This window comes from Onychostruthus taczanowskii, unplaced genomic scaffold (assembly GCF_017590055.1).
Source record: "Onychostruthus taczanowskii isolate IOZ18803 unplaced genomic scaffold, ASM1759005v1 scaffold56, whole genome shotgun sequence".
Taxonomy (NCBI): Eukaryota; Metazoa; Chordata; class Aves; order Passeriformes; family Passeridae; genus Onychostruthus; species Onychostruthus taczanowskii.
In genome coordinates this window covers 2437840-2462976 of record NW_024503235.1, presented here as the reverse complement: position 1 = coordinate 2462976, position 25137 = coordinate 2437840, and the positions used below count along the sequence as shown (strand labels likewise).

General features: G+C 51.3%; 3 protein-coding genes across 4 annotated transcripts; all 3 read left to right on the top strand.

Moving 5' to 3' along the window:
• The first annotated feature begins 913 nt into the window (after nucleotides 1-913).
• On the top strand, nucleotides 914-15434 carry SFPQ (splicing factor proline and glutamine rich). Of its 2 annotated transcripts, XM_041417621.1 has the most exons (11): nucleotides 914-1671; nucleotides 2032-2220; nucleotides 2315-2616; nucleotides 2726-2821; nucleotides 4127-4323; nucleotides 4593-4677; nucleotides 4971-5088; nucleotides 5308-5356; nucleotides 5437-5558; nucleotides 14459-14503; nucleotides 14804-15434. In XM_041417621.1, exons 1-10 carry the CDS (start codon nucleotides 1048-1050, stop codon nucleotides 14477-14479), a joined length of 1803 nt encoding a protein of 600 aa, XP_041273555.1. In that variant the 5' UTR covers nucleotides 914-1047; the 3' UTR covers nucleotides 14480-14503; nucleotides 14804-15434. The 2 variants fall into 2 exon arrangements, with proteins under 2 accessions (XP_041273555.1, XP_041273554.1); XM_041417620.1 differs by lacking the exons at nucleotides 14459-14503; nucleotides 14804-15434 and adding an exon at nucleotides 8157-10445.
• Nucleotides 15435-17768: 2334 nt separating this feature from the next.
• Nucleotides 17769-19437, top strand: TMEM35B (transmembrane protein 35B). The gene is made up of 3 exons (XM_041417644.1): nucleotides 17769-18163; nucleotides 18653-18833; nucleotides 18925-19437. Exons 1-3 carry the CDS (start codon nucleotides 18056-18058, stop codon nucleotides 19053-19055), a joined length of 420 nt encoding a protein of 139 aa, XP_041273578.1. The 5' UTR covers nucleotides 17769-18055; the 3' UTR covers nucleotides 19056-19437.
• A 1936-nt stretch (nucleotides 19438-21373) lies between these two features.
• On the top strand, nucleotides 21374-22378 carry LOC121342892 (platelet-activating factor receptor-like). Its single transcript, XM_041417634.1, has one exon. It carries the CDS (start codon nucleotides 21374-21376, stop codon nucleotides 22376-22378), a length of 1005 nt encoding a protein of 334 aa, XP_041273568.1.
• Nucleotides 22379-25137: the final 2759 nt, after the last annotated feature.

Genomic DNA, 25137 nt, shown 5'->3' with positions numbered 1-25137 from the left:
TAATTTCAGGCCTGAAACTGAATGTGAAACATTCCTGGGAGCTTGAGATGGGGATGGACAGAAACACTGCTGAAGGGAAGGTATAAAAACGCAGTGCTGGTGTCATGTACTTTCTCCTGCGTGGCACTGCTGAAACCAGGGACACTAAAGAGCTGGAATGTGCTTTTGGCCTGTTTTCTGTAATGGAACATGGAATGTCGGGGCTGTAACTAATATAGTCTTGGTACAGCTGCTTTATTTTTCATCTCAGAATGCACCGTGGACATTTTGGGCAGCTGACATTGCTTTTTGTTCGCACACAGCTGTGTCCGGCTTTCCTAGGGTGTCTGGAAAGTAACTGAGGATCGCTGTTCCCAAATCACGGTTCTTTTTGGGTGCTTCCCTGCCCGACTTCTCACACAAAACAGTCTGAATGTGACTCTCCTTACTGGCGCCGGGGTTCCACTACCACCCTTGAATGCATAAATCGGATATTTTCTATCTCAGATTGCGTTTCAAAGCAGAATGAAGGCTCCGGCCGCGCTGAAGCAGCGAACTGTAATTGAAAATACGTTTATTTGACATTTTTCCAGCCGCAGCCAGGGTTGAGTGCGCCCTGAGGCGCCGAGCAGCCGTGCCCGAGCCGCACCTCCTCCTGACTGACAGCTGAGCCAGCCAACCACGACCCGCGCTCCCGCCGTGACTTGGCCTCCCGCCGCTCAAACTGCCCAATCAGCACGCGGGGGGTTAACGGACCGTCCCGTGCCAACGTCGGCGGTCAAACGCGCCAATGGACAGAGTGCAGGCTCGTTACCAATGAGATCAAAGAGTTAGCGGAATTGCGACACGCTATTGGCGACTTTGCTTGTCAGTCACCGCCGCCGGTGCCGGTGGTTGGCTGATGTGGAGGAGGGAGGCTTCCGGGGGCGGGCATAGTATATTAGGGGTGGACAAAGGCGGCGGCGAGGCCGTGCAGATCACCGCCATTTTGCGCAGCGGGCGCTGAGCAGTAGCAGCCACCGCGGCCGGAGCTCTCTTCTCATCTCCGCCTCCTCCCTCCGCTACACCATGTCGCGGGATCGCTTCCGTAGCCGTGGCGGCGGTGGTGGCGGCTTTCACCGGCGTGGCGGCGGTGGAGGACGCGGCGGTCCCAACCACGATTTCCGCTCGCCGCCACCCGGTATGGGCATGGGACAGAACCGCGGCCCGATGGCGGGCGGCCCGCAAGGCCCAGGCGGTCCGCCGGGAGGAGGCCCGAAGCCCGAACCGCCGAAGCCACCCACGTCCACCTCTGCTCCGCCTTCTTCATCTTCCTCAGCCTCCGCCACCACGGCGGGACCCACCGGCAGCCAGGCGGGAGCGCCTCCATCCTCTGCGCTTCCCGCGGGGCAGCAGCCACAGCAGCAGCCGCCGGTTTCGGCTCCTTCCTCGTCTCCTTCCGGTGCACAGCCGCAATCCAAGCCCAGCCCCAGCCCCACACCGGCCGGCGGCCCTAAGAAAGGACAAGGACAGTCTCCTGGCGGCGGCCCCAAGGGGCCGGGCGGCCCGCAGCAGGGGCCGCACAAGGGCGGCCCGGGGCACCGCGGCGGGCCGGGCGGGGAGCCGCGGGGCCGCGGGCAGCAGCACCAGGGCCCGCAGAGCCTCGGGACACAGCAGGGCTCGGGAGATAGGAGCGAGAAGCTGTCGGACGAGGTGAGTCACGGCCCCCCCACACCTCCCTCAGGCACAAGATGGCGGCGGCTCCGCGCGCCCGCGCCGCCATCTTGAGGGGAGGAGCGGGGGAGAGGCGGCGGCGCCTCAGCGGGGTGCGAGCGGTCCCCGGTGTCGGGGCGGTCCCGGGGCTGCGGTTTGCGTTCCCTCGCGGTGCCCCACGGCGGTGCCGAGACTGCGGTTTGGGTCTCTTGGAGGTGCCACGGGGCTGAGGTTTGGATCCCTTCGCGGTGCCCGGGCGGTCCCGCGGTTGCGGTTTGTGTTCTCCGGGGGTCCTCAGGGCTCCCCGCAGTTCTGTGTGTAGCATTCAGTGATGGCTCGAACTGGTCTGATTCTTTGTAGGGGTTTAAAGCGAACCTCTCTCTGCTGAGGCGGCCCGGGGAGAAGACGTACACACAGCGCTGCCGGTTGTTTGTTGGGAATTTGCCTGCTGATATCACAGATGAAGACTTTAAAAGACTGTTTGCCAAATACGGGGAGCCGGGAGAGGTTTTTATCAACAAGGGGAAAGGCTTTGGATTCATTAAATTGGTAGGCATTCATGTTGTGTGTCCATCCGTTTCGTTCTCGCGATGTGGTGATGTACAGCTTAGTTTTCTAAGACTGGGTTTTGCACTTCCCCCAGGAATCTAGAGCTCTTGCAGAAATCGCAAAGGCAGAGTTGGACGATACCCCCATGAGGGGCCGGCAGCTCCGCGTTCGCTTTGCCACTCACGCCGCTGCCCTGTCGGTGCGGAACCTCTCACCCTACGTGTCCAACGAGTTGCTCGAGGAGGCTTTTTCCCAGTTCGGTCCGGTGGAAAGAGCTGTTGTGATTGTAGATGATCGAGGTAGATCAACAGGAAAAGGCATTGTTGAGTTTGCATCAAAGCCAGCCGCAAGGAAAGCATTTGAACGGTGTACCGAGGGGGTGTTTTTGTTGACAACGTAAGTACTTTGTCAGGATCTTTCAGTTTTAAGCTGAATATAGACTGTAGGATTCTAGTTTTTCAGCATAAGGGCTTTTAGAGGAATAAAACGAGTATTTTCTGTTCAGCACTCCCAGGCCAGTTATTGTGGAACCGTTGGAACAACTGGATGATGAAGATGGTCTTCCAGAAAAGCTTGCTCAGAAGAATCCGATGTATCAAAAGTAGGCACTGTTTTTTGATCTAAAGAGGGCATTAATGATGTTTTAAGTGGTGTTGTCCCTGGCACTGAGGAATATGGAAAATTTTTCAGAAACAGGCTTTAGATCTTTGGTTATATTGCCAGTTCTTGGGTTTGTTTTTTTTTTTTTTTTGTTTGTTCATAGTTTAAAGCAACAATGATTTGTTTAGTGTGTTCAGTGAGTGTTACACAAGCAGTTTTCTACATTGTAGTACAAAGAAATAACAGCTTGACACATGGTTTTGGTGTATTTAGAAACTTGAAAAATCAGATTTGAACTGTTTCATGCTATTGTTAAAAGCTGTCATCTCCCTTAAGGCATGTCTCGGGTTGATGATCCCATGGGGAACTTGGAAATTTGCATTCATGGTTTGAAGTGAGAAACAAAGTAAAATTTTAACTCATTCCATGGTTTGCATGAACTTGTTGCATGTGGGTTTGCCTTATGAGCTGACTACTGGCATAGAGGAACAAAGAGTATAGAGGAGTATTAAAGAGTCAAGAGAAACGTTTTCTGAAACAGCAGTTTTGTGTTAGAATCTGTATATTAAACCTGTTAGTTGTAGGAACTTTTGTATTTTCTCAGATCACAAAAGGGAGTGGAGGGAGGGAGATCCAGTCAGTCTTGCTTGGCTTAGAAAAAAGCTCAAAATTCCTTGCCTTGATCAAAACTTGTAAGTGGTTTAGAGGGAGCTTTGAGAACAATGTGGATTAATAGGGTGTTCCAAACTGTTGAAATAATTCATATTGGTAATGCATGGGAAGCTTTTGAACTTGGTAGTTTTGTTCCATAAATTACTGAATTTTAAATTCGACTTTATTTATATGACAAAATAACCTGTTGGCCCTCAGGCACTTGTATAACTATTTACCTGAAAGTGAATGCTGCTATTTGCCTTTGACACAGAGTGCTTTGGCACTGGAAAACTGCCTCCTTGAGCAAAGGCCTGTCTTTTTTTAAGATTTTCCACCTGCAATCGTCAGCAGTGAAGTATCTAAAGACAGTTAAGAACGAGGCAAACAAGCAGTAGCACTCTGAAGATTTGCTTGGATGTGGTAGTGCAGGAGTCTCCACATGTGCTGTGATAATTATTTGTGTTGTCTAAGTTGTTGTTGTCTAAGTGTGTAAGATGCAGCGGTTCCATCACAGCCAGTTCTCTCTCCTGTGGTTGTCAGGTGTTCTCAGGGTGTCCTTGATGTTCCCTGATAATTCAGTTATTTTGGTTGTGATCTTGTATTGACCTTGAGTTTCCAGGATTGCCCACTCTGAGTATCTTCCTTTGTGCAGGGAAAGAGAGACTCCTCCCCGTTTTGCTCAGCCTGGCAGTTTTGAATTTGAGTATTCTCAAAGGTGGAAATCTTTAGACGAGATGGAAAAGCAGCAGAGAGAGCAAGTGGCAAAAAACATGAAAGATGCCAAGGACAAACTTGAGAGTGAGATGGAAGATGCTTATCATGAGCATCAGGCAAACCTCCTTCGTCAAGGTAACGGGTTCTGAATTCTTACTTTAAATGCTGGCTTAAGTATATGGCTCTGTAATGATTTAGTGAGGAAATTCATGCTTCTGACTGTGAGCTTGAGAATTTTGGAGTTAAAGAAGAGCTGGTAGTTTTTTGATATTTCAGTGGTGTATTGGTAAGAACAGTGATACTGGAGGGTACTTGTCTGCCACGGTGCAGCTGAGGCAGATCTAATTCAGAAGTTAAAATGGAACATTGTGTGGAAAAGCTGCTCACAGACTTCATTCCTGCAGACCTCATGAGGCGCCAGGAGGAGCTGAGGCGTATGGAAGAACTTCATAATCAGGAAATGCAGAAACGCAAGGAAATTCAGCTGAGGTTAGTTTGGCTTTCATGGGATTTTATTCAAAGTTACATTTACCTTTTTCTTTTTTCAGTTACTTACATATGAAAGTTTTTATTTTTCAAGAAACACCATTGCTGCTTCAGTTTGTGTTTGCGAAATTGAACTGCTGTGTAAGTTTCTCCTTAAATATTTTGGCATCGTAGAGTATGGGTTTTTTTTCTGAAGTGTAATCTGTCAGTGCCTTTATATTGCTGGAGAAGTTGATGTTAGTGTGTGTTCAGTGTGCTCCACTCCTGGGGTTTAACATCTGCTTTGTGGTGACCAGGCAGGAGGAGGAGCGTCGCCGGCGGGAGGAGGAGATGATGATCCGTCAGCGGGAGATGGAAGAGCAGATGAGAAGACAGAGGGAAGAGAATTATAGTAGAATGGGTTACATGGATCCAGTAAGTGATGTGGTGGTGGGTTTGGGTTTTGTTGCCATGCTCAGGAATTTTGTAGATGTTATTTTCAAGGTTGCTGTGTTTTGTTTCCTTTGGGTTGGCGATTGCACTGTGTTTGTGTACGGGCAGTGGCAGTAGTTGGCTGTACTTGTGCTTTGTCTCCTGAAAAGTTTGGATTTTGGTGCTTGATTATCCAAGTTAAAAGTTGTTTCTTCTACGCAGAGGGAGCGAGACATGAGAATGGGTGGTGCTGCCACAATGAACATGGGAGGTAAAGAACCTTTTAAGTAATTGCTTTGTGTGGCTAACTTATAAATTGTCAGAATATGATTATATATTTCTCTCTCTTAGATCCTTATGCTTCAGCAGCCCAGAAATTTCCACCTCTGGGAGGTGGTGGCGGCATAGGTTATGAAGCTAATCCAGGAGTTGGCCAAGCAGCCATGAGTGGTTCTATGATGGGAAGTGACATGGTAACGTATCCTGTGGTGGCTTTAGCTTAGCACAAGGGAGTTGTGGTTGGGACTGAGTTCTCCAGTGTTCGGATGGTTGTGGAAATGTCACTGTTAACTGCTGACTCTCTTGTCAGGTGTTTAACACAGGACAACGTGGCAGTGTGTAGCACTAGAGTAGTTGATAACCTTTTTGGTAGCTTACACACTCAGAAATTGTTTGTAAGTGGATTCAAATGTGCTCTTAAGCATATTTGCAATTAACCGACTTCATTGGACTTTGGAAATTCTGCGTCACTGTTAGGCTTGGAAGGATTTTTTATGAATTCTAGAGAATCTGACAAATTTCATCAAAATACTTAATGTGGTAGTTTTCAGTAATTTGATGTTCTGTATTGATGGACAAGAGAGATTTTTTTTGTCTTCCTTCCCAATGTGTAACACTGTTTTGGCCCTTCCAGGCCTAGGTAGGCTGGATGAATGTTGGTCTGGGTGTGCTGTTCAGTCCAAAATCTGCACTCAGGTCTGTTCCAGCAGCAGATTAACTTAAATATAATTTATTACAGCATATCCCTTAGTCTGTGCTGATGTTGCTGTAGAAGAGCAGAAATGCTGGTTTTTAGCTTCAGGCATGTTCCAGCTATCCTGAACTGTAGCCATTTGTGGTTCCTGTCTCCCAAGGAATGATAGCCCGGTCTGTTTTCCTGTGTTGGGCATGACACAAAGGTAGAGCCTTTTAAAACTACAGCATATCTCCTGTTCCGAGGTATGTTTCCAAAGTGTACTCATTTCTGGCACACTACATGTGTGACTGGGCTTGGAGCCTGTTGGGTGTTCCTGCACTGAAGCACCACGGGTGTAGATGACAGCAGTGTTTAATGGGCAGGATGGGAATCTGCTGGCTTAGGTGGCGATACCAGTGTGCTTTCACCCTCCTGACAGGGTGTACACTTGTAGCACAAGCTGAACTAAATGATTTTTGGGTGGGTTTAGGCCTCTGCCTTAATGAGCTGAGCTACCATAGTAGATACTTCTGTTTTATCTTTTTGGGGAGCATATCTTTGGAGTGTCAACTTCCCAGAGCATCATTGATTCAATAGACAGTGCTGTTGGCCTTAAGGTGTCTCAATAACCTACTGATACATAAGCAGTTCCTGAGCTTCCTGTGAGCAGTTAGGCAGTGTGTGCTGGATACTATGTACATTTTTCTCCTGAAAACCATGGTAACAGGTGCATGTTGAACTTGTGTAATACCTGAAATGTGATCTGGTCAAAAGATGTGACAGTGAGTTGGATTAACTGCCTGGAGTTTCTTAGGTGGGGATCTCTGCCACACAATGCGGTCACAGTTCCTGGGCTGATACCTTTAAACAGAACTGGAGATGAGCTGAAGCTGCCATGAATTAGGCAGAAATAACCTAAGTAATATTTGTGAAACTCCTTTCTGGAAGGATTGATGCTGACTTTCAGAAGTCAGGAGCTCTGAAGTGTGCATTTTCAGTTGCAGATACTTTTTGTAACAAACCACCTACCATTGTTCTGTGACTCGGTAGTGGGAACCTTCGTTGAAATGAAAGTTTAAAGCTCTCTTTGACCTCATAAAGTATAACTTCTGTAGGTTGAATGTTGATCACACCTAGTAATACAGTAACTGAATAAAGTACATGCAACTAGAGGTACTAGTAAATAGACCTGAAGTCTCTGCTTTATTGCAGAGTAACTTAGCTGTTACACCTTGGTGTGAAACCTTTTCAATTGCTGTGAAGCTGTGAATTTTCCAAGAGCTTGTGGTGAAGGTGGGGTGGGAAGGGAGATACTGCCTGGATGCACACAACCCTCTGTGCATAGCTCTAACTGGAAACACTGAGTGCTTGGAACACGTTTTGCATCTGATGCAGCACCAGCAGCTCCGGAGGACGTTGGGTTTGAACAAGTGCCAGTCTTTGCTCGAGCAGTTGCGTTGGTTAGGTAAAGCACTGGTCAGTAGCTTTTTTCACATTTTTTTTTTCTTCTTGCAATGCAGTAGTGCTCACAATGAGTTTTGGTACTGCCAAAGGCCTCTGCAGTTTAGTCAGCAGACCGTAGTCTTAACCCCATCTTGAAAAGCACATGGTCTCTAGACAGCACATGCCAGTCCTGGTGAGTAGGCATTCTGTTACATTTGATGAATGTCAGCTCCTGCTTCAGCCAACTGGAGCTGCATTCTCTCATTAGGCTTATTTGGAAATGACAGTGATGTAATCTGAGCTTTTACTGCACTAAAGGTGAGAAGTTCACAAGCTATTTGCATTAACTTGGTTGAAAATTTTGCTAGAGCTCATTTGGAAAAGTTGTTAATTCACATCTGCACTAATGCTTACATTTCTAGCACAGCAGGGAGGATCTGTTCTTTGTAACAGATGTATGAGAATGCATCAAGTGGGAACATACCTCAAGGCATGTATTACAATAAACTAATTTTTAAATTACCCTTTTTTCCTTTCTATGTTCCCGGTACCTGTGGATCGGCTCAATGGTGATTGTATCGACGAACCTTGACTACGGAACCTTCTAAAAATATATACTTAACACACATGGACATCAACTACTTATAATGAACTGTTAATTCTGTTCCAATAGCGTCCTGAACGCTTTGGGCAGGGAGGTGCGGGGCCCGTGGGTGGCCAGGGTCCTAGAGGAATGGGGCCTGGAACACCAGCAGGATATGGTAGAGGGAGAGAAGAATATGAAGCCCCAAACAAAAAGCCCCGATTTTAGATGTGACCTGTAGTTTCATTCCAGTTTGTTTTTGTCTGTCTTGTTTAGACACCGACTTCTTAATTCTTGCATTTTAGTAAGAAAGCTACGTTTTTATGGATGTTAGAAACTTACTGACCTAATATTTGTAAGTGGTCTGTTTGGGCGAGTACAATTTAATTATGTAATGCAGTGTTTCAAAATCAAATTTAGCTGTTTTTTTGATGTATAACGTCCCTAACTTGATGGCAGTGTACCTTGTGCCACTGAATTCCCAAAGTGTACCAACCTTTTTTTTACTGTGCTTAAAATAAATAGAAAACTAAATGTAGTAACTCTTCTTGCCAGTCGTGGTTAAACAAACGAGGCCAAATACCACACCTGCCACAGTAACCTGAGAGCCTCGAGCTGAGGTCAGACCTAGACCAGGGTGTGGAACTACAGTGAAGAGTGAGATCTCTTCCCACAGTGCCTCTCTAGCCAAAGATTGGGTTAAATTGTAGCCGAACTTTGCAGTAGGTGCAGATTTTTTGAGCAGTAATTGTGCTGCAACAAGGAAGCAAATGGAAATCTTACAAATGCTGTAAGATACGTTATTTAAAGCTTCACTGCAAGCAGTGCAGTAATGAATTCCATATTTTAGCTATGGGTGGTGGGATGGTAGCACTTACCACCCTGGCAGTTACTGCTTGGAATCTTTCAAAGACTTTAAGCAGAAGACTAGCAATGGTTATTTTAAAATAAATTCATAGAATGCCTTGTATTGGCTGACTTCCTTCACTAAAGGATTGTTAATGTGATATTTATATGCTCTTAAGCTGTCTTGAGATTACAGGATCTGGCCTTGCTCCATATTGTACACCTGCCTGAAATTGCTTGGCAAAAAGACCAGAAGTGTTACTCGAGTGATTAAGGTTAATTTGCTTATGTCCTCATGCTAACAGTGGACTAATTTGCCTAGTTCAGAATACAATCATTTGTATTATGGGGACTGCAGGAACTATTCTTAAATTGTGTAGCTGGTGGGCAAATCCTAAAATCCTGTATGTAAAATACAGCAATCAGCTTGCTTGCATGATGGTTATCGCTTTTTTATTATTGATGTTTGGAGATAATGCTTCAAAAGTAGTATCTGAATCTGGAGTTTTAAGAGTTACTACTACACAGTGCAAATAAACTCCCTTTAAGGTTCTTTTTGTAGAAGATCTGATGAATTCGTTAGTTTGCTGTTCATTTTATTAAGCCCCAGAAGAATTTCAAAGCGTTCTGGACTCATTGGTAAGGTAGTTGCTTTGCTTGTTATTACAATGTACCAGGTAAACTGGGAACGTGACTTCCCAGTGTCAAATACCTCAGTGTTCATGCAGGATACATCAACCTGCTTGGCACAAAGTAGCTTGGCTGTACCTTCACATGATCCCCAGCCACTGGAGTTCTGTGAATAGCTTCAGTCTTCCCAATCCTTCCATTCCTTGTGCTGAGCATTGGCTAATTCTAAATTTTCTGCTAAATTTTCCCCGTGGTTAAAACCTAAAGTGTCAGATTGCAGGGTTTTAGGGTACAGATATCTGATCCCTCTTGAAGTACTGTTACCCCTTAAATGACTGAATAGCAAGTTGGGAAATGTTGATACAGGTAACACTGACGTGGAACATGAAGCTCACTAAAGAGTGACTCAGCTCCTTTGGTGAATGCTTTTTGTTTACCCAGAAAAGTTTGGGGGTTGATAACATGGTACAACAATGAATTGCTCTTGAGGAAGAAATTCCAAATTGGCAGTTCCTAAACTGCAGACCAAGTATTTGGAAGTTACTTGTATTGGATAGTTTACAAATGAGCAGTATTGATGCAATTTGCATTATTCAAGTGGTTTTAAACACTGTCTTTTCTGGAGGGTGTTCATGGGACACCCTCAAAAGGTGAAGGTGTCCGAGGTGGGGAATTCTGAACGTGAACATTAAATTAATTTTTTCAGTTTATTTTTCAGATTACATGTCATTCTTTATTAAAAGAGATGCTGGTGCATATCCTAAAGTATGTTCTTTTATAGTTCTGTAACTTGGAAGAGTGAAGGATGCTGCTGTCTTTGTACCTTACAGAGCTTTTCTTTGGGTACCTCTGTTTTGTACGTAAGCTACTGTTGCTAGGTATTAAAATAGCTGAGCTGCAAAACCATGATTAGTAAACATATTTGAAAGATTTGGCAGTTTTCAAAAGATCTGAAAGTTTGGTTAAATCTGGCTTTGTTGTAGCTGCATAAGCAGAATTTCTAAAACAAGTTCTGCTTTGAGTTGCATGTACTAAACAGGCATATGATGAACTAGCCAACTTCTTTTCAAGACCTTTTAAAGATGGTGTCTTAAAAGCTGGCAAACATGTCAACTTAAAATCTGATAAAAGTTACTAAATGTGGGAGGCGAGAAAGTGACATTCCTTTGATCTGTTCCTATGAGGTTTTGGACTTCCTTCATAAACTCAGATTTATATAATTGAATCTTCTAAAATCATTCAGAAAAGTGCTTTGCTGGTCAGACCTGTTTTTGGACGGTCTGGATCACATAACATTTTTGTACTGGACTTGGAGGACATTGGCTGTTGCAATTTAGCTTGTTTTATCAAAATTGAGCTCATTTTGACACTGAGCTCTAAAATCTGCAGCAAGTAGAAACTGGTATCGTTACACATATGTCTTCACACTTTCTCATAAATGAATACGGAATAATCTTACCTTCTGGCGTAGATACACTAATCATTTATACAGCTGATGAGAAATTGAAAATGCTTTTGAGATTTTGTGGTATTTTTGTGGTAGACAAATTCTTGGCTTCTCCTTGGCAACCATTTACTGTGGCAGCAAGTTCTTGCTGGAGTTTGAGACTGCAATTTACACTTTAAACTAGTGGCCTGCTACATAACTGCACTTAGCCAGCATTTCTGCAGTTCATAACTGTGAGGAACGTAGTACCACAAATGGCAATGGACATTAGGACCCGGATGTAGTATTCCTGCTTGCTCCAAGATTCTCATTGCCGACTGCGTACAGGTAGGTAACAAGCAATATAATATAACTTGGTGACTTTCTATGTAATCTTATACTGTGGGTATTCTGACATCACACTTCTGACTGTGGAATTACAGTGCAGCACTCCATACCTGTATGCTGAGCTTGCATCGAAGCTGTGTGGTTTTCGGTTTGAAGCTTTTGTCTCATTCAGAGGCAACAAGTAACTTACTGTGGTTCTTAGATGAGGATTTCCAGACCCGATTCCTCTGTACTTACGACTTGGCTTGGGTGGATTTTTCTTAGTTCCGATGTAACGAAGATATTCTTAAATGAGCACTGTGGGGAAGAGGGAATGTGATCTTAAACTCAGCCGAGTAGTTGACAAGGTGCTCTCAGTACCTGGAAAAGAACACGTTTAAACTTTCTGTAGTGATGAAGTGGCCCATCTGCAGCTCATCCATGTGTAGAGTCTTGGCTTGGTGGGGATGTGTTAGTAACCACTGCTCTTGCCTCGTGTGTGCTGTGTGAGAGTCACCTCAAGCTGCTGGTACAAGCAATTCTGAGACTGATCCAGAATATTTTTGAGGACATAAATGAGTGCTTGATTGAATATCCCTGTGAGTTTCATAGAGCTTATTGGACATTGCAGTACTCTTTATTTTAAACTTTGATTGACAAGCCTGATACATTCCTCTGCTTTAATTGACAGTGATGAGATTCTGTACTTCTGCCTCGTAGAGTCATCTTGATAGTGTAATGTACAATTTCATTTTTCATCAGTCTTGGGATGTAATTCTGAACTCTTCATTACTAGAACTCCTGACTGTAGTGTTCCAGGATTAACATGCTTACGTTGCTAGACATCCAGACATGCTGATCTCCAGCTCTTTTGCATTAGCTCTTGAACCTGAATTTCAAGGTCCCTTGTTCCAGTGAATGATCTGGCTCTTGTCTGATACTCAGTTTATTTCACAGGTGTTGTAATGTATTTTCCCTTGTTCTGCAAAGTTCTGCTTTGCATACTTGTTTCTGGTATTATTGTCACTTCTGCACCCTTCTTTGTTACCTTCCAGGCAGGACTCTTGCTGGTGAACAGGGATCTGTTGGACAACCTTTGCCCTCTGCTGTAGCCACCTTTCCATGTTCCATTGAACCCTTGAAGTAGCAGGTGCACCATAAGTTAATGATACCAGGTCTTTGGTTACACCACAGTGAGTGTAGCCCATGCCAGCTGGTTACACAGTGACACCTTGTCACAAAGTCAGTTTGGCTTTTCATGATGATTTACCTTTGCCTGTGACTTGAATCCATTTTGTGATGGCTTATCCTTACCTGGGACTGGGATCCATTGTCAAACCTGCTGGCAGCCACTGTGCTGTCAGGTAGCAAAACTGAATTAGTGATCTTAAACCATTGCTCAAGATCTGACTTAAGTTTTTCCATTGTGCTCTGGATACTTGACCTGCAGGAATGTCATGGAGGGGTTATTGGCACATCTGCCTCATTCTACGTACTTGAACTAAGCAGGTTTTTGACACTCTTGGAGCAAGCAATCTGTGACTGAAACCATGGGGCTCAAACCAGCTCTGGCTGCAGTAATGAAACTTGGTGTTGGTAGCAAACTTAGTCATGTCTGCTCTAAGTCAGTCTGTAACAAGTGGGTACAAGAAATGACATTCAAGTGCTTGCATTGTGTTTCATCTTGGTTTTATCTGTGTGTGAAATACACTTTTTCTCAAAAGCTTACCTGAAACTCAGAAGTGTGGTGTCAGAATACATCTGCGTACTGCTAGGCCCTCCGAGCAGAGCCTGGTGCTGGCAGGAGAGCACAGCACAGCGTGGATGGGGCTTTATTGTAACATTAAGCATACAAAGTGTTGATTTGCTTGCAGTTCTCCCCATAGCTAAACACTGAGGCCTGTGAGTAGTTTTAGGACTGGAGCAGTAATGGGGTTGCATGTCTCTGTTAATCATTGCCAGCTGCAGTGACATGATCAGGAAGGCCAGTGTTCTGTTCCATTATGTTCAATGAGGCTGAGCATGTTGGGAAGGATGCATCCAAGTATGCTGCTCTGGGGAATCACTTGGCTTCTTCCACTACCAGCAAGTTTTGGAATCAGCTAATTAGCTTCAGATTTTTTCACTCTCCATACCGGCTAGTGGGGCTGTTAAATAGCTGCTGCCTGGAAAAGGAAAAAAGGGAGGATTGGCCTTCTCCCAGCTGTGTCATTGCTGCTAGGTAATGATTGACACGTTAGGACTTGGCTGTGCAATCCCGCAGTGGTCTGTGAACACCCCATCTCTATAAATGTTGCTTCTGAACACCAGTACTGAAGAGCTAACTGGGGAGGGCTGGGAGGAGTGTGGCTAGCAGGGAATCTGCAGTGTTAAAGGATGCACAAAGATATAGTATCCCTTATGCATGGTGTTTGTTGCTATGGCAGAGAAAACAAAACGTGCATAACTCTCCTGCTCCCAAGGGCTGTGAGGAAACCCAGGTGGGTGGTGGGTTGGAGACTAAAGCCTGAAGCTGTCCCTGCCTGGTCAGATCATGCTGTGCCCATGGCGGGATCTGCCTCCCAACTGGAGCTGTGCAGAGCCTTGCACCACATCCCCCGCTCTCACCACTGCAGGCTGCCCTCAGCTGTAGTAAAGGGAGGCCTTGAGGAGGGAAGAACCTTGCTGAGGATAAAAGCAGTGACAGTGCCAACCTCTAGTGTCTGCCTTTGGCTTCTGAAGCACTTGTTCGACTGTAGAACATGAGAGCTCCAAGAGGCCAGGAACACTGCACTCCCTCAGGAAGGGGAAGAGAGAGGGCATTGCTACAGGAGACAATTATAGGGTCATAGAGTTGAAGTAGCTGACGAAATTAAAGCCTTCACATAAGGGATAGTATACCTCTGGCTGCCTTCAGACCTCACTGTGCTCAGACTGGGGTTATGGTTTGTGCTCAGGGTGCAGTTCTTCAGGCAACTGCCTGCATATTCCTTCAGCTCTTGATGAGTGTTTAGGCTAGCCTATTTCTGCCCCTTATTCTTCCACGTAATAGTCTGGAATAATTGATAAGTTCCCCCTCATAACTAATCAGTCCATGTATGTTAAAACCTTATTTTTAAGTTAGTTTTGAAATGGTCACAATTTGCTGTGTATGACTCTAATAACTTCAGTTGTTATCCTTTAGGTGAAGATGAAAGCTGAGTGACACCGGAGTGCTCATCCATTGGAAGTAAGTATTGCTTTTTTTGTCTTGGATGGATGAAATAATAAGGGTTTTAGGACACTTGGTGTTCAGTCACTGATGAGTACCTTTGAATTGGTGAGCAGTGACAAATTGGGACAAATGGATGCATTAAATGTGTAAGGTAGAACACAGTCCCTGCTGTCACACTGTGGGCTTGAGCACCCTGACTCCACCTGGGCTTGATATCTTGACAGCATCAGCTAAAAATACCTTCCTAGACGTGGGTTTGTACAAAAGATTTCAAAAGTCACTTGGGGGTGTAATAACTTGGGAATGTTTTTCCAGATGAGGAGTTGAACATGAGCACATCCAGCATGGTGCCCAGTGGTGTGTGGAGGGACCAAGGGAACAGGTGGACAAGTAAGTAGTTGGTGTCCTCACACTGCTGGGAGGGCTTGGTAGCCCATCACCCTGGGCTGGGTTATGCAATTCCTGCCTGAAACATGTGATTAATCTCAGTTCTCTATAAAGTTTCTGCATCTTGCTTTTGTAGAGCCAAAATGTAACCATTGTCTGAGGCTTTTCAGCCCCGCAGCAGCAAATACATTCTGTCCTTTGTGTGCAGCAGGTGGTCAAACAAGAAATGACCATTCCTGCACTCAGGCTGCAGTTGGTGATTGTCAGCATGGGAAAAGGGAAATAGAGCAGCTGCTTCTCAGATGTTAATTCAACTAAACCTTGTTAAAAAGCTATTTGCTGAAATACTTTAACAATGAATTAAAAAAATAACCTGGTGTATAGATCAGCATGTATAGGAGCAAAGCAAATAGCAGTTGAGGGAAATGAACCAAAGTGCAGAGCTCAAATTAATGATATTTTCCCTCTAATTTGCCACTAAACTACAAGGGGAAACTTCAGATATTTAAAGTCTTGTTTGAGGAGCAACATGCTGAGTACCTTAACTCGGGAGTAACAGGTAAGTAACAATAGACCTGTAAGGTGTGAAGCCAGTGGGATTCCATGGCTGAATTCCTATTGAATCCTCTGTGGTTTGTCACTGCTGCTCCTTGCTGTGGGGTAGGAAAACACACAAAGCCATATCTGATATTAAAAACACATGAGTTCTGTTCATTTAATCTAAAATCTGATGTGAATACTTGAGAATATTTGGCAGGCCCATGGCCTGTGATTCTGTATAGTGATTCCATGTCATGTAGCTTCTGCTGTTGTTTTCTGTCTTTCTTTCACAATCTTTCTAATTGTGTGCTTTGCACTTGCAGAAAAAGAAGTCTTGAGTGCAATGAAGAGGAACCAGGAACATACAGCTCTTAAAAATAAAATATTTAAATATTTTTATAAATCATTTCTGTTTTATTCCAGAGGGTAATCAGTGAATAAGCAGTCTGACGGTGTGGAGTGGTATGGCTGGGTCTGAGAAATGCAAATTTCTGGAAATTTCACTCATTCTTTACTCCCATTTTGTGTGTTACATAGTTGCTATTGTAGAATTCCAATTGTTTACCTGTGCCTGCTTGGTTTTTAATAGCTTTCTTGGTGATAACTGTAGTCATTAAGCCTGAGATGGCAAGAGTTAGAGTTCTCTGGAAGCCAGAGCAGTGCTGGCTTAGCTATTGCAGCACAAATTGCAATGGTTCACGTTGCTTCACTTGATGCTTGGGCAGCTGCACTGTGCACATACACTGTGGTTCATGCTGTCATTGATTAAATACAATCCTTTGTTTAAATGTTGCTTCACTTGATGCTTGGGCAGCTGCACTGTGCACATACACTGTGGTTCATTGATTAAATACAATCCTTTGCTTAAACATCAAGTTGTTTAATATGTTAAAATACACCAGTGGTGGCTCTGCTCGTTCTGGCAGGGTTTCCTCCTGCAGTGGCACAAAGTGTCATTAGCATTTTGCTGGGACCTGCTTTGCCAGATTAGAAACATGAAAATAAATTTAATTTCATGTGGCTAAGTGGTATGAAACACTTGAGAGGGGTCTGAATGCCTGGGAGTGCTCCTGGCAGGGAGGGTTGGTGCTGCACTGCTGTTGTTCTCTCTCAGGCAATCAGGTGCTGGTTGAGGGCAATCTGAGGTGTTTCACTCTGATTTGATGACTTTGTGGTATTGTGTGGATCCTGAAAAGGCTTCAGTGAGGTTTGTGGCTCCTCAGTAGCTGCCCTGCAGGGGCTGGGGTTCAGTGTCTTTGTCTCCACAGCTACTGCAGCTTGTGCAGCATTTTTTCTTCAGGTTCTGTTATTTTCTAGTCCTTGTCCTCATTTCCACTGTTGCAGCACTGGCTGCTTCCTGTGAGAAAGTGTTCCAGCATTCCATGTGCTGAACTGCATCTCCTCAGCTCCCTGGTAGGAACAAACTGCAGCCTGTGTCCTGTAGGGACAGGATGGGTTTTCCCTGGTGCTGGTGTTGGCTGTTACCATCACCTGGGGTGCCCTCTGCTGAGGCTGACAGCTTCTTCTATCAAATAGTTCATTAAGTAGCTTCTGTAATCAATAAAAGATCAGAGACCGAGAGCAGATACACTCGAACAATGTCCTGGGAAGCACTATGTGCTGCCCTGTTCCCACAGCCCTGCATGTGCACTGAGCTGCTGCACTCACGTTTTCCCGTTTTGATGCTTATTTTTTAATTCCTTTCTAACCAAGGAGCTTTCCAAGCCGTGAAGGCCTGGAGCCTGCCCTGGCCTGTTGCTGTCATTGCATGGTGTGCCAACCCCAGCTCCAAATCATGTTGAGCAGCTAAAGAATCATGTGCTGCCAGGAGTAAAAATAGTGTCACTGCCGCTGGCCCCTGTCCAGCCAGTGCCTGTGGCAGCCCCTGCAACCTGCTGGCCGAGCTGGGGCCGGGGCAGGTCCAGGCTGGCCGTGCTTTCTGTGCCCCACAGTGCTTCCTCGTGCCTGGAAAACACTTCGGGCTCTCGTGATTTATTGGCATTAAAATATTTCCACTTGAATTACACAACGTCAGCGCCCGCGGCTCTCTTGGGCCCGGCTCTCCAATCCCGAGCTCGGCCTGTGCCGGTGCTGGAGCAGCGCAGGCGGTGACGCAGAGCCCGGGGGAGCGCGGCCGCCTCCGTCCCCCACAGCGGCCTCCCTGGGGCCAGGGGACATCCCTGGGGACATCCTCGCTGCTGCCGCTGCCTGCTCCGGAGCTGTGCCCAGCACTGCCTCTGCCCTGCCTGCCATCGGTCCCCGCAGCCCAAGCCAGCAGGTGCTGCCATGGGTCGCTCCTGCTCACAGAGCCCACGAGCCCCAGCTGCGGGCTTTGTTGCGGGCTGGGGGGGTTCCCTTTTCCTCCGGCTCTGTTTCGGGGAGAGGAAAGTGCTGCTGGCGGGGACGTGTCACAGCCTGGGGGGTGACGCTGCACATCTGAGCACCCCCTGCCCCGGCAGCACCCAAGGGCTAGGGGGTCCCTGAACCTGCGGGGCTGGGCCGGCCTGAAGCGGGCGGGGAGCGGAGCGGGGCCGGGCCGGGAACGGGGCCGGGCTGGGAACGGGGCCGGGCCGGGAACGGGGCCGGGAACGGGGCCGGGCCGCTCCGCCCCGCTCCGCCCCCGGGCCCGCCCGTCCCGCCATGGCGGCGGCCTTCACCGCCCTCCGTGTCCTGCTTGGGCTCTTCTTCTTCCTCACGGGCGCCCTGAAGGTCTCGGACTGGCTCTCTGCCGACCTGCACCGGCACATGGTGAGCGCGGCCACGGGCTCGGCGAGCTCGGGGGCCGCAGGGGAATGAGCAGGCTGGGGGCAGAGCAAAGAGCGCTTTGGCATGCAGGGCTGAGCTCCAGGGGAAAGGAACAGGTTGGGGTGCAGGGCTGAGCTCCAGGGGAAAGGAAAGGAACATGTTGGGGTGCAGGGCTGAGCTCCAGGGGAAAGGAACATGTTGAGGTGCAGGGCTGACCCTGTTGTGGTGCGGGGCTGAGCCTTGGGTGAGAATGAGCAGGTTGGGACTACAGGGGTTCAGGGTGGAGCACTTTGGGTACAAGGCTGAGCCTTCCATTGTGAGTCAGCCAGAGTGCCTTGGAGTGCAGGGTTGATCCCCTTAGGGTGTGTGGTTGAGTTATTTAGGATGCAGAGCTGATCCCCTTGGAAGACAGGGCAGAGCAGAGCAGACACACTGCAGGGGCTGTATCTCCCCAGGCTCAGGGCTGCCTGACCCCTCTCCCACCCTTCCCAGGCATCGGAGTTCGTGCGCTTTGCCAAGGTGTTTCCCCTGAAGGACCTGGGGTTTGTGCCAGAGCCGGGCAGGTACCTGGCAGCCGTGGGCTGGGTGGAGGTGACAGCCGGGCTGTTGCTGGCATTTGGGCCCCAGCTGCTGCAGGAGATCAGCAACTTCATCCTCAGCGTCGTCATGATCGGTGAGAACCAGTGGGCACCCGCTGCCCGTCGTGGGGTCTTGGGACACCCTTGGCCAGAGACCCCCATTCCTGTGCTCTGCTCCATGCCCAGGTGCCATCTACACGCTGCTGGCGCTGCAGGAGCCGCTGGCCATGTGTGCCCCGGCCACCCTCTCCCTCGGCCTTCTCCTGCTGCTCAACATCCGTGGGTACCCAGCTGCCCCCCGGCCCAAGTTCGAGTGACAAGAGGCGGGAAGGACAGATGGAAAGACAGACGGGAAGGACAGACGGCTGGGCCGCTGGGGAGCAACGCCTTTATGGTATTTTCAGGGACAACGTCGCATCCTGCAGGGTAACTTGCTGATGAGACACAGTGTGTCCTCTCCTGCCTCTGCCAGTGACTCTGGTGCTGGTTGTCCCCACGCTGTGGGACCTGAGCTGTCCCCACACTGTGGGGCAGTGGCCATGGCACTGCTGTGACACGGCCATGGCACTGCTCCGGCAGCTCTGCTGCTGAACTCGCACAAGGTGTCCGGCTCTTTCCAGAGTTTGGCCACGCCAAGCAGGGGCTGGCTCTGCTCTCTTGGGGGCTTTCAAATTTTGGAATAAAACCTCTTGTTTTTCATGTTTTGCCTCCCTGTTTATTTCTGCCTCCCCCCCATGCTGAGCCTCAGGGGCTGAGGAGATGTCCTGGGGCTGGAGAACCCAGTCCCTGGGAACAGTGCCTGGACACAAGCCCTGGGGACGTGTGGGAGCTGGTGCAGGAGCTGGCACCGAGGCAGATGGACAGTGGGGAGAGCCCATCTGGGGTGGGATCCCTCAGCCACCCAACAATGTGCCAGGCCCCTTGCTGTACACCCAGGGAGTGCCAGGAGCGAGTGCCCAGGCAGGCATGTGCTTTTTGTGGATCTTGCTCCCGCAAGGAGCCACCCTCTGCCACCCCAGATGGGCACAGCACGCTCAGGATAAAACACAGTTCACCTGAAGTGTGTCCCAGCAAGGGGGCTGGCATGGCTGTGTGGGGAGTCTGGCTGCTGGGATGAGCAAGGGGTGTAAGACACCCCTGTACCACTGGTGGGACCTGAAGGTAGGTGTCACCTACCTCGGGGTGTCATCTTGGTGTCCCAAAGGAGCACACACAAATTGCACGGCCACACAAAGCAGCGAGTCAGATGCTCACAGATCTTGGAGGGGCCTGTAGGGCTTCTCCCCTTAAAACCAGCTTTGAAGCCAACAAAAGAGCCAGGAGGAGGCAGATTCCTGCTTTGATCCCTTTGGGCATCCCTCTTCTCCCCAGCTGCCGGGTGCAGAAACTTGACCCTGTGCTGCTTTCATCCAGGCGTGGGTGGGAGAAGGGCCCTGGGAAATGGTGTTAGATGTGCCTGGGGGCACGGGAGGGGGGTCAGCCAGGCCAGCACTGACCACTCCCACATGCCCCCAGCCCTGTCAGCCGGCACAGGGGATTTTAGGGTGGCTCCAGCAGGGAATTCCCCATTACATACACACACAGGTGCTCTCCCCACTCCAGCTGCTGTCCCACAGGCACTAACACACAGGGGGGCTTGGGATGGTGGGTGGGGGTCAGGCAGCCCCTGCCTCCCCCAGCACTTAAAGCTGTCCCCAGCCTGGCTGGATCAGAGTGAGGAGCAGCCAGAGGGGACAGAGCTGCTCCTGCCTGACCCAACGAGGTAAGTAACAATCGTGGTGTGGGTGAGATGGAGCATTCCCTGTGCTAATGATGGGGAAGGAGGAGGAAAAGGGGACCACTGAGGGATTCAGAGGTTCCTTTGGGGTCCAAATGAAGTCCCCCAGGCTCAGCAGCTCGTGCTCTCCATGTCAACCCAGGGCTGGGTGCTGCATGTGCCGAATCCAGCCCTGCTGTGCTGGAAAACACCAGCTGGTGACTCAGTGCCTTCGTTGGCGAGGTGTGGGCAGGCAGTGATGGGAGGTGAAGTAACTGCAGCCCTGGATACAGCCACTGCAGCACAGCATGCTTTTCCATGGCCCGGACCAGAGGCAAACCCCGCTGTGCAGGACTGGGGGGCGTGGAGGGATGCTGGCCCCATGTTTGTACCCCCTGTCCATTCCTGGATTTCTCCATTCTGGAGCTTGCTGAGCCAGTCAGTGACTTCCTCATGCCTGGCTCCATGGGGAATTTGGGGTGCTGGGACAGGGCTGGGGTGGGTGGCCCCACAGGCACGTGTTGTGTGGGAGGTGTTAAGCCCCGCAGCTGCTGACTGGAGACAGTGTGGCACCTTCGGGTGCCTCTGTCTGCACTCTGTCCCTTGGCTGTGCTGCAGCTGTGCCTGCCACTCCCTGCGAGCTCTAGCTGGGCAGTTGACAGTGGCCTTGTTGTGTGGGGGGACAGAGCTGGGGTCTCCTCCTCTCCTGTGTGACCTGATCCCTTCCAGCACACTAGGGCATCCCCACAGGGCTCTGCCTGCAGTGCCCAGCAGCTACTGCAGGTGCCAGCCAGAGAGGTTGTCCTGCCAGGTCAACGTCCCTCCCCTGTCCCCAAGGGTTGTGCCACTGACTGCTCCCCATCTTTGCAGGAGCCCGGGATGAACAGCTCGGTGCCGGGACCGCTGCTGGTGGAGCACCCCGGCCAGTGCGTGCCCCACAACCCGGTGCAGTTCGTGCTGGTGCCCGTCGTCTACTGCCTGGTGCTGTGTGTGGGGCTGCCGGGCAACCTGGTGGCGTTGCTGGTCTTCCTGCAGAGTGGCAAGGTGAGGAAGGCCATCCGCATCTACCTCATCAACCTCACGCTGGCTGACATCCTCTTCAACCTCACCCTTCCCCTCTGGATCCACTACTACCTGGCTGGGGGGGACTGGCTACTCTCGGAGGCCACCTGTCGCCTGGCAGGGGCCGCCTACTACCTGGCGACCTACAGCGCCATCACCTTCATGGCTCTCATCAGCTTCAACCGGTTCTGCGCCGTGCGGGCGGCGCGGCGGCTGCTGCCGCTGACGGGGCCCCGCGGCGCCGCCCTGGCCTGTGCCCTGGCCTGGCTGCTGGGGCTGGGCTGTGCCGTGCCCACCCTGGCCACCCACCAGACCTTCCCCAGCCACGCCGGGACCACCGCCTGCTTTGAGCAGCACGGGCGGCAGCGGGGCTATGCCTACGCCATGGTGGCTTTCTTCTCCGCCGCCTTCCTGGTGGTGCTGGGCACCTACGCCTCCATCGCCCGGGCGCTCTCGGTGCCCGCCGCGGCCTCGCCAGGCTCCCACCGGCAGCAGGCCCGTGCCATGGTGCTGGGGATGCTGCTGGTCTTTGTGGTCTGTGTGGCCCCCTACCACCTGACGCTGGCCCCCTGGGTGGGTAGCCGGCCCCCTGCGCCGCTCTGTGGGCCCCCCGACACCCTGGATGTGCTGCACACGCTGAGTGTGGCCCTGCTCAGCCTCAACAGCTGCCTGGACCCCGTCATCTACTGCTTCTCCATCCGGCGTTTCCGCGCGGACCTGCATCGGACCCTGCGCAAGATCGGCCGCTGCTTCCCGCTGCCCCCGCCGGCCCCGCCCGGGCCAGCGCCGGCCGCCCGAGCATCCTCCTTCACCTCCTCCTAGCGGGGTGGGCACCAGGGTCCTGCCCCCGCCTGCCCCGGTGCCACAGTCCCGCTGGGACCTGGTCCCTGTTGCCAGGTGAGGGATCGGGAGCAGCGTGGGGGGAGCTCCGGCTTCGTGCGCTCCCCTCCTCCCACCCCGCTCTGCTCTCTGTGCATTCCCACGCGCCCGCAGCTCCTGCTCAAGCACAGATCCTGCCCCCCGCATTGCAGGCACTGGGAGGGCGTCACTGGCACTGGGAGAGCGGCACTGGCACTGCGAGAGTGGCACTGGCACTGGGAGAGTGGCACTGGCACTGCGAGAGGAACTCGCCCAGCAATGGGAGCTGAGCCACAGCGGGGTGTGGGAAGGCAGAACGGCGAGGGATGCTCGGTGGTTGCTGTCGTCTCCCGGGGGTCTCCATCCTGCAGGGACATGCATGATCCAAGACCCCCATGGCATGAGCTGGGCTGCTGAGGGGGCTGTTTGTGGCCCCGTGGCCAGTCCTGTCCTGCAATGTCCCTAAGCCTCATGCCTGCACCCCTCCTGCTCTTGGCCAGGATTAAAAATGAGCGAACCAAAGGCTTCTTCGCTGCCAGCCTGTGCCCCTCACCGAGAGGTTTCTGTGCCCCGGTGAGGGCTGGATATGGGGCAGCCCCGGCCCCCGCAGCCCTGGCCCCCAGCCCAGCCCTGCTCCTGCGGCAGGACCCTGTCCCAGGGCAGATATTGCACCGGGGGCTGCTGGCCCCCACCCCCCTGCCCCGTTCCCTGCTCCATCCCCTGCCCTGCCCTTGGGGGGGCGGCCGTGCTGGGCGCAGCCCCCACCCCGCACCTGCCGCCCCCGCCCCGTGAGCCCCGGCGCGGCGGGGGCGGCGGAGCTGGCTCGGGGCCGTGGGCGGCTGTGTGGGCGGAAGATGGTGTTTTCCCAGCCCTGGCTCGCTCCTGCTGCCAGCACAGCCCCGCTCCCGGCGCTGCACCGGCGGGAGAGCAGAGCTGCTGCTGTGCAACCACGCGGGTTCTGAGCATGGTGGGGGGCAGGGGTCCATCAGCTGCCCCCCAGCTCGGGGTCTTGCTCCCCCAGCACAGGGCTGCTCTCCAGCACACTCCATCCCACCTGCATGGAAGGAGATGTGAGGCACTGGGCAGGAGGAGATGTGATGCCTGGGGACTGCTGGCATGGGATGGGCAGGGTGGCAGGGGGCACCAGGATGGGTGGGTGATGCTGTGCCTGTGGGTGGTCAGTTATTAAGGGCTGCCTGGATGCCAGCAGAGAGGTGAAGGTGCAGGGCAAGGCCTGACCCTGGGGAACGGGGACTCCATGTGCCATGGAAGCTGTGCACCACCGTGACCCAGGGACACCGTGGCTCAGTGAAGCCACTGTGGGTTCATGGGATGCCCATGCTGCCCGTGGTGCCCGGACTCTTTGTCCCCATGGCTGGGGCTGGATGATGTCTCCATGTGCTGCAGTGCTGCTGCTCAGCAGAGCTGGGACGTGTCCCAAGGTGCCTCTGCTCCACACCCGGCCCCAGGCCAGCTGCCTTCGACCACCCAGTTCTTCCCCTTTTGAAGTTCATATTAAATTTTAATCCTTTTATATAACTGCTGAAGGAGGGGGCAGAGCTCTGCTCCCCGCATGCAGCAGGAGCAGCTGTGTCAGAAATGCAGGAAGCTGCTGGGCCTGGTGGGTTCTGGCACTGGAGATCTCTTCCTGGGGGCACCAGGACTTTTGGGGAGCTGTCTGCACACCAGGAGTGGGGGCAGCCCCAGCTCCAGCTCTGGCTCTTCCAGTGTGTCCTGCTCAGTGGGAAAGCCTGGGCACTTGAGCCACTGCACTTGAGCCACTGCACTGGACACGACTGCTTAAAACCACACGTAGGGCACTTGTTTGGGCCATGGCTCTTCCAGTGTGTCCTGCTCAGTGGGAAAGCCTGGGCACTTGAGCCACTGCACTGGGACATGGACACGACTGCTTAAAACCACATGTAGGGCACTTGTTTGGGCCACTTCCCCCCACGCACTGGGCAGGGCTTGGTGAGCTGTTCTGGGCTCAGCTTGGCACCAGGATGGGGCATGTGCCACCCCGCTGCTCCCGCCACCGTGCAGGGCGTTACCCAGGTTATTGTTCCTGCACTTCCTGCCCGCGCACGCTGTAATTATTATTATTATAATTACGATCAAATTACAGGGTGTGGTGTGAGAGGCTCAGCGGGCAGGCAGCAGCGGGTGGCCCTGGGTCTGCTGGGGGAAGGCTGGGCCTCGGGGGCCGCACCCTGCCCGGGCTGTCCCGGCACCCTGGGGCTGTCCTGGCACCCTGGGGCTGTTCTGTCGCTCAGAGACTATCCCGACACCCCAGGGCTACCTCAGTACCCCTGGACTGCCTCTGCACTCTGTCCCCCTCCCTGGAAGGCTGTGTGCCGCTGCACAGGCGTGGGTGACGGTCCCGGAGCACCCTCGGCTCGCTGGGGTGATCCAGGGGAGTGCCCACGCGTGGGTACCCCTTGTCTCCGTGCCAGTCCGGCTCCGCAGGGTGCCTCAGGGGATGCCCACGGGTGGGTACCACTCATCCCGGCAGAGCCCGCGCCGGCAGCATCTCCCCGTCCCCACGTGCGGCTGCCCCCGCTCCCCCCGCCGGGGGTCCCGGGGCGCCGGGAGGCGGCGGCAGAGCCGCACCGGAGCCATTTTGCGCCGCCGCCGCCCGCTCTGGCTCCCGGGGAAAATCCACCGCCGTGTCTTGGCGGCGCCGCGGCGGCCCCGCTCCGCTCCCGCCGCTCCGCGCCCGCCCG

What these genes read in the sequence shown, in the direction of transcription:
- LOC121342892 (XM_041417634.1), top strand. Translation starts at nt 21,374, where the DNA reads ATGAACAGCTCGGTGCCGGGACCGCTGCTGGTGGAGCACCCCGGCCAG.
- SFPQ (XM_041417620.1), top strand. Translation starts at nt 1,048, where the DNA reads ATGTCGCGGGATCGCTTCCGTAGCCGTGGCGGCGGTGGTGGCGGCTTT. An exon ending in GCGAGAAGCTGTCGGACGAG is followed by an intron (nt 1,672 to 2,031) that starts GTGAGTCACGGC and finishes GATTCTTTGTAG; the next exon opens with GGGTTTAAAGCGAACCTCTC. An exon ending in GCTTTGGATTCATTAAATTG is followed by an intron (nt 2,221 to 2,314) that starts GTAGGCATTCAT and finishes CACTTCCCCCAG; the next exon opens with GAATCTAGAGCTCTTGCAGA.
- TMEM35B (XM_041417644.1), top strand. Translation starts at nt 18,056, where the DNA reads ATGGCGGCGGCCTTCACCGCCCTCCGTGTCCTGCTTGGGCTCTTCTTC. An exon ending in CCGACCTGCACCGGCACATG is followed by an intron (nt 18,164 to 18,652) that starts GTGAGCGCGGCC and finishes CACCCTTCCCAG; the next exon opens with GCATCGGAGTTCGTGCGCTT. An exon ending in CCTCAGCGTCGTCATGATCG is followed by an intron (nt 18,834 to 18,924) that starts GTGAGAACCAGT and finishes CTCCATGCCCAG; the next exon opens with GTGCCATCTACACGCTGCTG.